The following is a 14,171-nucleotide window of genomic DNA, read 5'->3' on the forward strand; positions in this document are numbered from 1 at the left end:
CGAGAACAAAAGGGACAGAGGAGCACCGTGGAACCGGGAAAAAACAGAGATGGCTTTAGAAGAGGAAAATAAAAGTGGATTCGATGGGAAAAAGCGGGAAAAAGAGAGAGAGGAGGAGCGTGAATTCGCGAAAAGGGGGAAAGTCGTTTAAGGGGAGAGAAGGAGCGAAGTAATGACAGAGTGACAGGAGTAAAAAGAGAGGGCAAGCGGAGATTCGTGTGGATGAAAGGAAGAAAGGGACGGAGAGTCGCGGAGAGAGAAAGAGAGAGAATAGTAGTAGTCTGAAAAGACAAGGACATAGCTAGTGAGGGAGAGGGAGGTAGTGAGCGAGACAGATAGCGAGGGAGCGAGACAGAGAGAGATCACGGCACGCAGAAATGCCTCCTGCTTAGTGATAGCGTAGAGACTGTAGTGTTCACATCACACGCGACACGCCGAGAATTTTTCGCAAGTTCGACGCGCGCCCAAAGTATTATCGTTCCATTCCGCGACACGATAATTGGATACGTTACAAAACGCACACACTTAACGTGTATATACATATTATATAGAAGAGCGCGAGCGCGCGACCATCTCGACAAAACGCACACATATATAATACGTACGCACAGGACAACGCAGGAGACAGACCGTTCGAAGGACACACGAACAGAGAGATAAAGTAACAGCGAAAAGGATACTTCTCTCGTGTAAAAAAAACACTATCTACCTTCGAAGGAACAACGACCATATACGCACATTCCTAACGACTGTGACCAATTTTTAGAAGGCGTTCTTTTTGCGAGGATTTTTCTCGCCGAACCGCGCTCTCTGATCGTTCTCTTTCCTTCTTTCGAGACGGTGAGTAAGAGACCATACATCGATTGCACTGGCTAATCCTTTTCAATATCATAATAATAAATTATTATTTTATTATCTATTTATTACATTTTTATACTGTAATATTTTTTGGCGCGTTATATGAACGATATACGTCCTAAAAAGGATCGCGAAGTTCTACAACCGGAAGTCGCGAGAATTTCTTCACGTTTGCGTACTCGATATCGATTGACGGCCGTCAGGGTTCCCCGGGACACACGCAATCCGCTTTCATTTTCACCCGCGACCAGGAAAGACATAATAATAGAGTGTAGACGCATTGATCGCGATTGCTACCAGTAACAGACGCCCATTCGCCGATTTTTCCTTCTTACTGGTTCTCAAACGTTCCTTATCTCCTACGACCGATTCTAACTCTAATACGAATTCTTTACGATCGAGGATCGTGTACCAGCGCGAATAATCAATTTTCCAATCGACCGTAGCCGGTGTACGATTCTGTCAGCGCCTTCCGTACTACGCTAGTCAGCCAGTGTGACCGGAACTGCACCGTTCAAGAACAGTTAGAGAATTTATGTATTCGCTAATCTAAATCGACGGAAGTATTAAAATAACCTATCATTTAAAGAGTAATATTTATATATAAATAATTATATACAACAGTATTATTTACATAATATATAACAGTATTCCAGTGAATCATTTACTACTAGTTACAATTTATAATTCTCTAACTAAATTGCCCGGTGATGTTAACGAAAATAAAAATTGGAAAGAAAGAGGGGAAGAGACTGACAATCGACTTCTCGGCTTTTTTAAATCATCATTAGAAAGTTTATTCGCGAGAAGAAGAATATTTCGACGGATAATCCCGTGAAACGATCGGGAAGATACAGGACCTTTGACTCTCTGCCAGGGGTGACTACCCCCCGTCGACGCCAAGGACAACCGGAAGTGCTTCGAAGTACACGCTACATACACAAGTATAGCGTGTCCCGTGTATAACACGCGTTCGTTTTCCGTCCATCTTGCCTCGTCGAGGAAGTGTGCCGCCACCCACACCCTCTCTTGTTCCCCCCCGTGAACTTCCGGTCTCGAAGATCCTCCTACAGGACGTTGGGGAAGGAGAAACGTGGTGAAGAGGTGAAGTTCGATTATCGAGAGGTGAACACACGAGGTTCACTGCTCTCTGTCAGTTTCTCGCTCGCTGTCTCTCTCGCCGGGGCGTCGTCATCGTTGTCGTCGTCGTCATGGGCGGATGTACCTCTAAGGATACCACGTCGAACGACGAGTACGTATTCCTTGGATATATTTATGACGAGCAATTTGTAAGAACGATTAATTTTAGGATTTATTTGATCTTTTGTGAGAAAGATATATTATAATGGATTATGTGTACATTTGTATGAGTATTTTTTGGGTCCGTTACGTATTTATTGCTGTTGGATAAAAAATTTTAAGACAGATTATCTGGGGTTTTTAGGTTTTTTGGGAGAATGCTGTATTATGTGTGTGAGTCGGTTTAGGGGTTCATCGGTGACGTCACTTGGCTCGGTGCCCGCCTAGTGACGTAGCAGGACGTCAGATCAGACATTCATGGAATTCGTAATTGATGCATCGAGGACTCGAGTGAGTCATCTAGAAGTGTGTAGTTATTATGTATAGGAAAATTGTGATCTTATTGGGGAGAGATATTTCTATTGTTCCTCTTCTTTAATTTTATTAATACAAGGAATGGTATTTCAATAAGGTTTTACTATGTTCTGTCAGTCTTACAAAGACATAAAAAAGACTTTATTCTTAATAATTATTTAGAACAAATTTTTCTCAGAGTATAAAGAAAATTTGGTACTGAATGGGTTACAAATATTTTAAAAAGAATCGTCAAAGTAAAATGCACGCTATCTATTGAATAGCGTTATAAAGCATAACCAGGATCTTTTTGAAAGACTTCTACAAATATTGGTAAAATAAAACATACTGCATCTATTCAGTAGTATGAATACACGAAGTAGAGGCAGAGATAGAAACTAGAAAGAATATGTAAAACAGAATACAATCTCTCTATTCAGTAGCAAGATGAAAAGGAACCAGGGCTGGTTTGAAAAATCTCTAAAAACAAATTGGTAACAAGTATAAATACAAAATACATTCTCCTTATTTAATAATAACATAAGACAAACTCAAAATTATTTTTAAAAATCTCCATAAAATATTAGTGCAAGATTAGAAGACTAAAATATTGCTTGTCATGTAAAAACACAAGCTTTACGTATAAAACTCGTAGTATCAGTATTATGAAAAAAAAAAACAGATTTAATTCGAGTTATTCGTCAGCAAACCATCGAAGTTCCCATCGCTCGATCGTTAAACCTTGCTTACAAGTTACTCAGGACTTCATTATCCTTCGTGTTTCCCACACTTTAAGTATCGAACCGTCAACAGAGTTTATGTCCTCCGAAGTTTGACGTACAGGCCAAAGATCCCTCTCGACTGAAACTTTTAGTGTCTATTATCTTAGACTCTAAGAGTTAGGGAGCAGTTTCATTCGCCAATGTCAAATTAATTAGAAACCGCTTTTCCATTTATTTATATCTATAATTAGTGTATAGTTATTCATTTTCTTGATACTGGATCATAAAAGGAACTTATCTTTATTAATTAGTGTAGTGTTGTTTCTCAGCGAAATATTAAATTGGAACTCATTTTTCTACCTTTTTTTTTATTTCATTCTATTGGTTTAGAATTAAATGTGTTGTTTGGACGTTCTCTTAAGTTCCTTATAAAGGAGCTTGGTCGAGTGTGTAGCCGACGTTTATAGTGGGGTAGGGACTACCCCTGTTGGTTCACACAAAAGGGTTAACCCTCTGCCCTTACGCAGGGGCGTGGACGAGAAACAGGTCGACTGAAAAATTTTATTTGCATTTCGCACGATATATCGGCCTATGTTCACTTCGCCTGCCTTGTTACCATTGTTACACTTTCCGAATGAAATATCGCTCGCTGGAAAATATTTCAAAGGTTTTTTTTTCCAATTGTTAATTCTCCCTCTTTTTTCGATTTATGAGAAATGGCTAAAGAGCTCTGTGGTAATATTTTATTGCAATTTGTAGAATACTGTTTTATCTAGTGAAAATATTTTTTTAGAGATTGTTGATATTCTAATGTTTAGAATTTAGAGTATTATTTTCTACGAACTATGCTCTAGTGACAATATCCTTTTTTAAATTGTAAAATAACAGAATGATAATAAAATACTTGGCAATTTAGAACAACGATAAATTTTATTATAGATTCCATTTATTCTTTTGTGAAAACAAATTTTCTATCTATTTACAAGAGAGAGGAAGAGAATGTACTCGATGGAAAACGTTTAAAACATCTTTTTCCCACTTTTTAATTTTTATTCAATTTTTTATTCTTTAATTTAGAGAGTTCTTTGATAACGTTCCTTTGTAATAGTTAGTAAAGTAATTTTTCGACTGAATTACGCTCTAACGAAAATATTATTTCTAAATTTTGAAATAATAGATTCGTGATAAAACATTTAGAATGTTAAAATCATACTAAATTTTGTTGTAAATTCTATTTATTTGTTGAGGACAAGAATCTCCAATTTTTTTAGAGCAAGGAAACACTTCTTTCTGTTAATTAGTCACACGGTAAATATAAGAAACTTTGATTGAAATTAGTAATGATTAAGTGTAAGTTTAATTGGTATAATAAGTATTTGAATCTATTTCAATAAAGATATCGTGATGAGATAAATTAAAAAATACTGTCAGATCATTATTTGATTCTTATCGTTTGCTGTTGTCCGCCGTATTCGTAAAATATCACAAGGAAACTTAAGACAACAATTGATTGGATTTGGTATGGGTAAAGATATTATCTGACAGCATAAGAGTGCAAGTCATTTCCACTGGCATATATGAGAGTATAAATAAATATGTGTACAGACTATTAAAAAAGATGTTTCAAGAATGTAATTATTAATTATAATTAATTGAGTAGGCTTAATCAACGTGGATCTGTCCGTTAACTATCTCGGAATATAAGAGTAAAATTACTTTTGTGTATTTATAAAGATTTAATAAATTAACTACTAATGTATAATTATTTCTCATATTAGTGACCGAAATTAATTTTCATTTTTATATTCTCAATTCTTCCCTTTTTTTTTAATATCACGCTGTTTCAAAAAGTGGACGTGTAATATTTTAATCTTTTAAATTATTTGTTTAGAACAGATTTGCAGATCGGTAGCTTATGGAATAATATAATATTTTCGTGTACACAATTTACGAAAGGGATTTCTTCACTTTTCTAAAATACCTATAAATGTTGTAAAATATCTATAAATATATATAAATGTTGATTAAGATCGTAAGTTAAAATGTGTGTTGTTTAGCTCCTTATCTTATCATTCATTATCATTCGTTATTTTTTTTTTTTTTATTAAGTCGATGGAAGATTAATGATCGATTGAAATCGTATCTAGGTTTATTAGATTACTGTGGTAACAATCGTTAATTTTTATTAGACAGCGTCTCCTTCTTCTACCTATATATTTAAACAAAACAGTCAATATAAAATATAGAAATCTCTAGATTTATATTACACGATTTATCAAACTTTCATATTACTCCTGGCGATGAAACACTTTTATAGAAATCTTGATAACTTCCTCCGAATATAATAATCACTTATTATTTATTACCAAAAACGCACATCATACTGCAGATGCTTTTCAATCGATCAATATTACCTCATAGATAAAAAAACAGCTATAGAAATTATAGCGATATCAACAAAGGACATCAAACCAAGAAAATACGAAACCACCGAAGGAAATGTGAGAGAACACGCAGTGTTGCACTGAAAATTCAAACTGAAATGACAATATTCAAGCACAAAAATCGTCGCTCAATTCTCAATCACTAAAATGATTAATTCGCCATAAGATCCTCGGTGTCGTGAAATCTCGTTTGAAGAAGAAATACGGAAGAGAAGAAAAATCTCGTGTCTGAGAGTCTGTTTTCACATAGCGGGGGAAAAACAGAGAGGCGAAGCTTTGGAGACGCGATGGGATCGCGTCATCCTAATCCTGGTCGACGTCGAGTGACATCGTTGTGATTAGCGTCTGGCTGAGTTCTTCCTTCTCATCGTCTCGTGGTCGTCGTCGTCGACGGATGCACGGTTTCATAAGAGAAAGAGAGGATCGACCGTTAACTGTTCGTGTCGCTTATAAATAGACGCATAACCCGGGGCGATAATCGAGGCATAATCGGCGCATAATCGTCGACAATGGGCGTATGCACGTCGCTGGGCATATGCGAGTCGGATGAAACGAACGTCGAGGACGAGTACGTATTGCTGGTTGGCACAGTGTTTCGACTCGGCTAAAAAGCCACCATCTGTCCGAATATCTGCAGTCTCGCTCGAACTTTCTCTATTTTACATTTCAACCCTTGTATCAGCGATACAAATTCTGCAATTATAATTAAACGGAAGCTACATTGATTAATTTTATAAATCGTAGGACAAGGGGAAATGATGGTGTTGCGAATACAATTTTTTTAAATTTACCTTGGAATCTGCTCTATTACAGTAAAAACAAAGACACCACAGCTTACCACGGTTCTCGAATAAAAAGGCAGAAGGATTCCGTTAATTTATTGTTATTTTCTCTTTCTTTCTTTCTGTTTTGCAATTTCTTGCAGAAATAAGAAAGTGAATTTAAATGAGCGAATATAATTGAAAATGATCTGAAAGAGGAGAAAAATTTATCTTGTGATTGTTGGATTTTTAATTTTTCAAAATAAAGTAGAAGTTATTAATAATTATTGTGGAAATTGGACGAGCTTGGAATTCCTCCGTTTTGTGAAATAAAGACACGGAAGAAGAGTAATTTGAGAATTAAAAGAATCGTTTTATTTTGTACAAAAATATCAGTCAAGATTAAATGTGATTATTGTACAGCGATTAATCCATATTATTATCTAAGAGATGTAGAATATCGCGATTACAAATAAAATTCTGTAAGCATAGATACACATACATGTAATATGAGATTTACAGATTCTTATAAACAGACGTTGAAATACCATTAAGTACATTGATAATGAATTTTTTATTTCAAGTAGTATCATTATCCTTATATCAGTATCTGATGATGAAAAATCAAATGAATTTCGTATTTAATCCAAATATAATCTGGCGCTATTATTATGAAGAAAAGTTCGAGCGAAATATTATATGTATTAAAATGTGTTGCAAAATGTGCACCAACGCGACGAGTCACGCCTACGTCACTAATCGTGTAATAGGTATATTTTGCAATTTTGCACAAAATAATTAATCTGAGCAATTCAATGTTTTTAAAAATGATAAATCTTAAAATAGTTACCTTATTGTAATTTCAAATGTTTTATTATTTTGAGCAGCATATCTGACACCTTGCAATACAGTCATAACAATAATAAGGAAATACATTTTGTTAATATAATATCCTCTTATGTCACAATCTTATCTCTTAACGATGAATCATTATTTATCGTATTATTATCTGAATTTTTTTCATAAACGATGGACGTTCTCAATGTTTTAATTCATAAAAATGATTAGACACTTAATGCCTAATGGTATTCTCTTTATTAGTAACTGCTTGAACTGTGCTTTGTATATATTCATGTATAAAATCGACGCCATGTTTCGAGAACGCGCCCTATCCTCATTCGGTTCTAACCTAACAAACACGAGTAACGATGAGTCCTTTCGATTCACGAGGTAGCGCAATAGAAAAGTGCATGAGATCCGACAAGACAGCTGTTGCTATTGGAATTCTCGATGTCAGGCTCGTTTAAACTCCTTAAAGCCCTCTCCGCATCAAAGGATACCTTTGTGAGACCATCGGTTCGACTCTTTGATAATCCCATCTCCCGACAAACTATTAAACTATTTGGAACTTGGTGAGTAGCACCAAGGATATTCGGTTGCAATTCTTTTATATTTTTTTGTACGTTTCCTCCTTATTGTTTGTACATTACCATATTGTTAATTATTAGATGTTTCATGGTAGTTAGAAGACTTGTGATTTATTATGATTGAAATAACCACGTAGAGCTTATATGGGAGAAGAAAAATAGCCAAAAAGTGACAAATTTGTATCCCTTCAGGCACCTAAATATTCAAACAAGGCATCACACATTGCATACTTTGTCGTTAACGATGATTATATTGAAGAACTATCATCCGAAGAAGAGAAGGATGAAACGTAACAATAATTCTTCGTATTCAATACATTCCATTTGTTTTCGAAGTAAGTTATAATATAATAACAAACATGTTTCGTAGAACATTTATATTGTAATGTTTTACCTTAATTTGTCGCGTGTTATTGTTATTAAGTAACAATATTAATATCAATTTTTCTTTACAAAATAGCGTTTGAACTTTTACATTTTTTTTTACATTTTCAAGTTATGATCATTTGAAATCAGAAAGTTCCAATTCATATTTTTTGCCATAAGTAATTATACCTTTTATGATACAATTAGGACTTATAGAATGATGTCTTACTAGAATTTTGTATGTGTTTGAAGGGGTACTTTGCCACTTTCTGACTATCATTCTTCGTTGAAGCATCGTTATCATTGATGAGTTTTGAGTATGTTTTGAGGATTTGACCGACTTTTAATAAATGCTTCTTTTATATTTTTCTATATTTTCTTATTCTTACTCATCAGATGTTTCATGATAGTTAGAAAACTTGTAATTAATTATGGTTACAATAATTAGTATATAGAGCGTGTATGGGGAAATTTGTTGAAGCATCGTCATCGTCGATGAGATTGTTTTGTGATCATGGAGTTGCAAGAGGGTTGTGAAAGTTGCATTACGATGAGGGTGATGTTACGTAAAAGTTATATAGGTTATGTACAACGTACAAGGTGTCTCAAAGGAAAATAATGGGAATAGTGGGGGATGTTTTAGGAATGGATAATATGTAGACTATGGATTTTTATGCGTTTATGGGAAATTTAAATATGCAAAAATTTATAGAATATATATATATAATACGCAGAAATATACAAAATATCCAAAGTACCTTTATCTAATATCCTACTCCTTTTCATTTGTTTAATTATATTCGTAAAATTAGCGCTCTATTAATAAGATTGTTTTTGATTAGGTTTAGTGAAACTACTATGAAAGGAATATTTTTATTAACAAATTAAGGACCGAGTAGTGAAATAGTACATAGTACGTAAAAACTAAGGAATGCAAATATTTTATATATCATTATTAAGATATGAAAAATGCACTGAATCTTTTTCATAGTCGCAATGTTAAAAAAGAACAGGATTTTATGATGTAAATCGCTTTACAAACATTAAATTTGTAAACATTAGTAAATAACGTGTTTTGATAAGTTACGTTTATTACTTTAAATAGTTTGTTTAAATTAATTCCAGAAGAGAAAATTAGACGTAATTAGCTTGAGATTATTATATCTGCACATATAAATAATGGAATGTAAAGAATGTGTTAGTGGTTATAACTCATTCATTATAGTATAATATACAAATACTTTTTAGTGATAATAGATAGAATCTTTTAGATATATTATATTCACATATCTTAAATATGTTAATTACAATACAATTTTTGTTAAATATCAATTAGCAAAATATATTTAATAAAAAAGAGGAAAATAAAGAGTATACTTCGTCACAAATATTCAAAGTTAAATTCTGTTTCACCGCAATTAAGGACTTTAATATTTGCACTGCTATCTTGCTGCTTATCACCAATTTCAAAAAGCTTCTACATTTATGATATGTACATAAAAATGCGACTGTTAAACCAATTTTTATACAAGGCAGATACTATGTATGCATATCGGTACAAGGGATTTTCTAAAATCTCGAAATATATTCCATTGTACTATCGGGGATATCGTAATATAGCGGACAGTTATGACTATCGTAGACGATCTGGTACGAATAATACGTGCAAATAAACACGTAATTTTTCACGATAAGAGACACTGATAAGAAATTAAACGACCTTGTTACAAAAGTCTCGTCTACCTACGCTATAATTGATTTCCAATCTATCATTGAAGTGAAAAACATTATGTATCGAATAGCAAAGAAGGAAAGACTAATTCTTCTGGTTCTGCTAATCTATTTGATGTTCTTTTGCTTCATGTAAAATACGGTTATCTTATTATTAGTGTAAAAATCTGTTTGTAGATCCATTGCATTACTTTACATTTTGCATTCATGATTTTACTATCTTACCGTCTTGTTCTTGTATTGATTAATTTGAAAAAAATTTCTAGATTCAATCTACTATATTTTTAAAAGTAGTCAAGAACATTAGAAAAATGTTCAAATTGTTTTAAAAATTGTTTTCCATGTCGTATATTCTTCCGGAGAATACTTAATTTATAATGTAATTTAATTGTTTATAGCAAGAAAAATAGCAATATGGTTGACCAGGCAGTTTTGGACAAACTGGAAGCTGGCTTCTCCAAAGTGGCTGGCTCTGACAGCAAATCTCTGCTGAAGAAGTATCTGTCCAAAGAGGTCTTCGATCAACTGAAGACAAAGAAGACTTCCTTTGGATCCACTCTCCTTGATGTGATCCAGTCTGGTGTAGAGAATCTGGACTCTGGTGTCGGTATCTACGCGCCTGATGCTGATTCTTACACAGTTTTTGCTGACCTCTTCGATCCCATCATTGAAGACTACCATGGTGGCTTCAAGAAGACTGACAAGCATCCACCAAAAGACTTTGGAGACGTCGATAGTCTTGGCAACCTTGACCCAGCTGTTAGTATTGAGGATTGTAGTCTAGATGCGATGAAACGCACAGTATTTATTATAACATACAGGATTAAGATTGATATAGCAAATATATTTGTAAATTTATTTTTATTCGGTAATAACTATAAAACTATAATTATAATAAATTCATACTCATTCAGTAGTAATTACAATGTTAAAAAGGGAACTGGATTTATCTTCAAATTTATTCTTCCTAAGAGTTATAATTACTATTACATAGAAATTAGAAGAATGATTCCTAGGCAATTTCTAAGATAACCATTCCCCTCAAGAATTTAATAAATATAAAGTATTGATTAATCCTTTATTCTTCCCAGGGTGAGTTCATCGTCTCCACCCGTGTAAGATGCGGCCGTTCCCTGGAAGGCTATCCATTCAACCCCTGCCTGACCGAAGCTCAGTACAAAGAAATGGAAGAGAAAGTCTCTAGCACTTTGTCTGGCTTAGAGGGTGAACTCAAGGGAACTTTCTATCCTCTAACTGGTATGAGCAAAGAAGTTCAGCAGAAACTGATCGACGACCACTTCCTGTTCAAGGAAGGTGATCGCTTCTTGCAAGCTGCCAATGCTTGCCGCTTCTGGCCCACTGGCCGTGGTATCTACCACAACGATGCCAAGACCTTCTTGGTCTGGTGCAACGAGGAAGATCATCTCCGTATCATTTCCATGCAAATGGGCGGTGATCTTGGACAGGTACAAAAAATAATTAAACGAAGTATGATTAAACAAATATCAGCAACCTAATGACTATATCAATGATCGTAGGAACAAAAAGGTCTATAGCCTTTCAAGTTAAGTAATTAACATTCTTTTTCTTGAAGGTCTACCGTCGTCTGGTGAGCGCCGTGAACGAGATCGAAAAACGACTTCCTTTCTCCCACCACGACCGTCTTGGTTTCTTGACCTTCTGCCCTACCAACTTAGGTACTACTGTCCGTGCCTCTGTACACATCAAACTGCCTAAATTGGCCGCTAACAGGGAGAAGCTTGAAGAAATTGCTGGAAAGTTCAATCTCCAGGTCCGTGGTACTCGCGGAGAGCACACCGAGGCCGAGGGTGGTATCTACGACATTTCCAACAAACGACGTCTCGGTCTGACCGAGTATCAGGCTGTGAAGGAGATGCACGATGGAATCGCCGAGCTGATCAAGCTCGAGAAAGAACTTTAAACAGCGCGCCAGAGAAAAAACAACCACGCGATCATTTCCCTCTTTTATTCGCCCTTTAGACGTTCTTGATACATCGAGGATCTCCTTTCCTTCGGAAAACAAAAACGAAATTCAAACATCTTTGAGAAATTTTCATACTGTTTCCCGCATAAACTGAAAGAAACGCGTATATCGAAGAGGAATTCGAAAAGAAATTTTCGAAGAGTTTGTAGCGTGATAAAAGTGTATTATAGTTTGTTCACGTTTTCAAACGTGAGGAAGGAAATTAAAGAATAAAAGGAGGATAATCCTAAAAAGAAACAATTTCTAAAAGACAATGGGGCATTTCTGGGATTTCTGATCCATGCTTTTTATCACGTGGTATAACAATGGTGGTATAATATGGTTTTGGTCCTCGATGTGCTAAGATCTCTTCACGCAGCTATAAAGCGCGTTCTTAGAGTTCCAAACGGAGACGATGTAAGCGCCGTTCGCGATAAAAATTGATTCTATAAAACTCTAGCTAGCCTAGTCGAAATCTAAAGATCGAATCTTAAATATGCTAAATTTTTGAAAAAATATCTAGAATTGTCGTGAACGGTGAACTTTTGCACGTCTCTACGGTCTCCACCTCCCCCTTTACACACGCGATATGATTACTATTATTATTATTAATTAATATTATTACCGTTATATTATTATTATTATTATTATATTATTATTGTCTCTTACGTTGACTCAAGTTCCTTTGTATCAATCCGTACGAACAAAAAGAAAATGGAAAAGAGAAGAAAAAGCTTGTATTATAAGTTCTATATAATACGCATTATATTATATCTTTAACAGTATTTTAATTTTATTTCACCCTGTTTTCTTCTTTCTTTTTTTTCTAAGGACATGTAATATCCAGCATGTAGAAAAAATACACGCAGTATTCTTTCATTTTCTCTATCATTCCTTTCTTCGTTTTGCCTGGAACCTTTTGCTTTTCTCTTTCTACCACTATGAACTGGAAGTATCGTTGTATCTGCACCGTGTTGTCTCGCGATGGAAATAATTCAACATTTGTAATAATGTCGAATGACGAGGGAAAAAACGAGATTTGTCGTTATGTATGACGTTTACATTGATCGAAAACTACAAACGGATCGTGAGACCTTTTGCTTAACACGTTGAGGACGCCCTGGATTTTTGTACGGTGTTCCATACGAGAAATCGATCCTTTTTGACCCTATTTTCGACAAAATAAGTCGTGTCGTTTGATATCAATATAAAAGACGAGTTTGTATGGATGAAAGAAAGGCAAGAAATGTTTTGTCAAGAGTATTACAATATCTGGATTTAATTATATAATTCTACATCTGAATTGCCGCCGCTTTGAGAACTGTCAAAACTCTTCTGAAAGTATTGGCTTTAACCTTTATATTTTAAAAGTAATATTATCTCATCTTTCCCCAAAAGTGGAAGAATTTATGCTCAATCATTGCGACAGTTTAGTGTGTGTATAAATTTTATTATCTTTTTTTTTTATAAAAATTGCGGAAAATAATAAGAGAAGATTCTGGAGCGTTAAAAAACTGGAAGATATGACAAAGAAGTGTCAAGTTTCCATTTTGAAACCTAAATTTAGCGCGTGAATCCGGTCCTTGATGTGTTAAAAAAACGCAACGAGTGCGATATCTGCAGCATCTCGGTGGCCGTTTTCTAACGTGTGTAGGAAAGGATGTTACACACATATTGTTTTTCCATTCTCTTTTTTTACTAAAACCAAGAACATCTGCGACAAATATAGCATACTATGTGCTGCAGCTGAGGCGGTAACAGCTCCACTATCAGATGTATGAAGATGTGAATTTAAAACACGAATAAAGAACATACACAATAATTCTCCTTCTTTATTTAACTTAATTCCTTTTGATATCTTTACATGACAATTAGGAGATCTTTCAATCATAAAACAGAATTAAGTCTTTTTGAACATTATTTATGATGAGTAATTAAAATTGTCTCATAAATATTCAGGCAGTTCAAATATTTAATGCCCTTAAACAAATGCACAAAAATATAAAAAGAGTATATATGACCCGCAATTATAAAAACTTATGTATATACAGTGTTCCCGAAATAGTAGTATAAACAGAAAGCAGGTGATTCTTTATGTAGAAGTAAATCGAAAATATGATAATAAATAATATGATAATGAATAAATAATAATAATCGTATAGAGCTCCATCTTCGAGAAAATTGAGTTTGAATATTCATTAATACGGGTTTATTCAACTAACAATATGAAATGTAAGATATAGGAATTAACGCATTATCATCAGTTCATGCTTCTTTTCAATAAT

General features: G+C 34.3%; 1 protein-coding gene across 1 annotated transcript; it reads left to right on the plus strand.

Moving 5' to 3' along the window:
• The first annotated feature begins 387 nt into the window (after nt 1-387).
• Nucleotides 388-13,708, plus strand: LOC126923826 (arginine kinase). The gene is made up of 5 exons (XM_050737712.1): nt 388-840; nt 1,650-2,110; nt 10,301-10,661; nt 10,994-11,368; nt 11,497-13,708. The coding sequence occupies exons 2-5, from the start codon at nt 2,070-2,072 to the stop codon at nt 11,842-11,844; spliced, it is 1,125 nt and encodes a 374-aa protein (XP_050593669.1). The 5' UTR covers nt 388-840; nt 1,650-2,069; the 3' UTR covers nt 11,845-13,708.
• The last annotated feature ends 463 nt before the right edge of the window (nt 13,709-14,171 follow it).

This window comes from Bombus affinis, chromosome 14 (genome assembly GCF_024516045.1).
Source record: "Bombus affinis isolate iyBomAffi1 chromosome 14, iyBomAffi1.2, whole genome shotgun sequence".
Classification (NCBI taxonomy): domain Eukaryota; kingdom Metazoa; phylum Arthropoda; class Insecta; order Hymenoptera; family Apidae; genus Bombus; species Bombus affinis.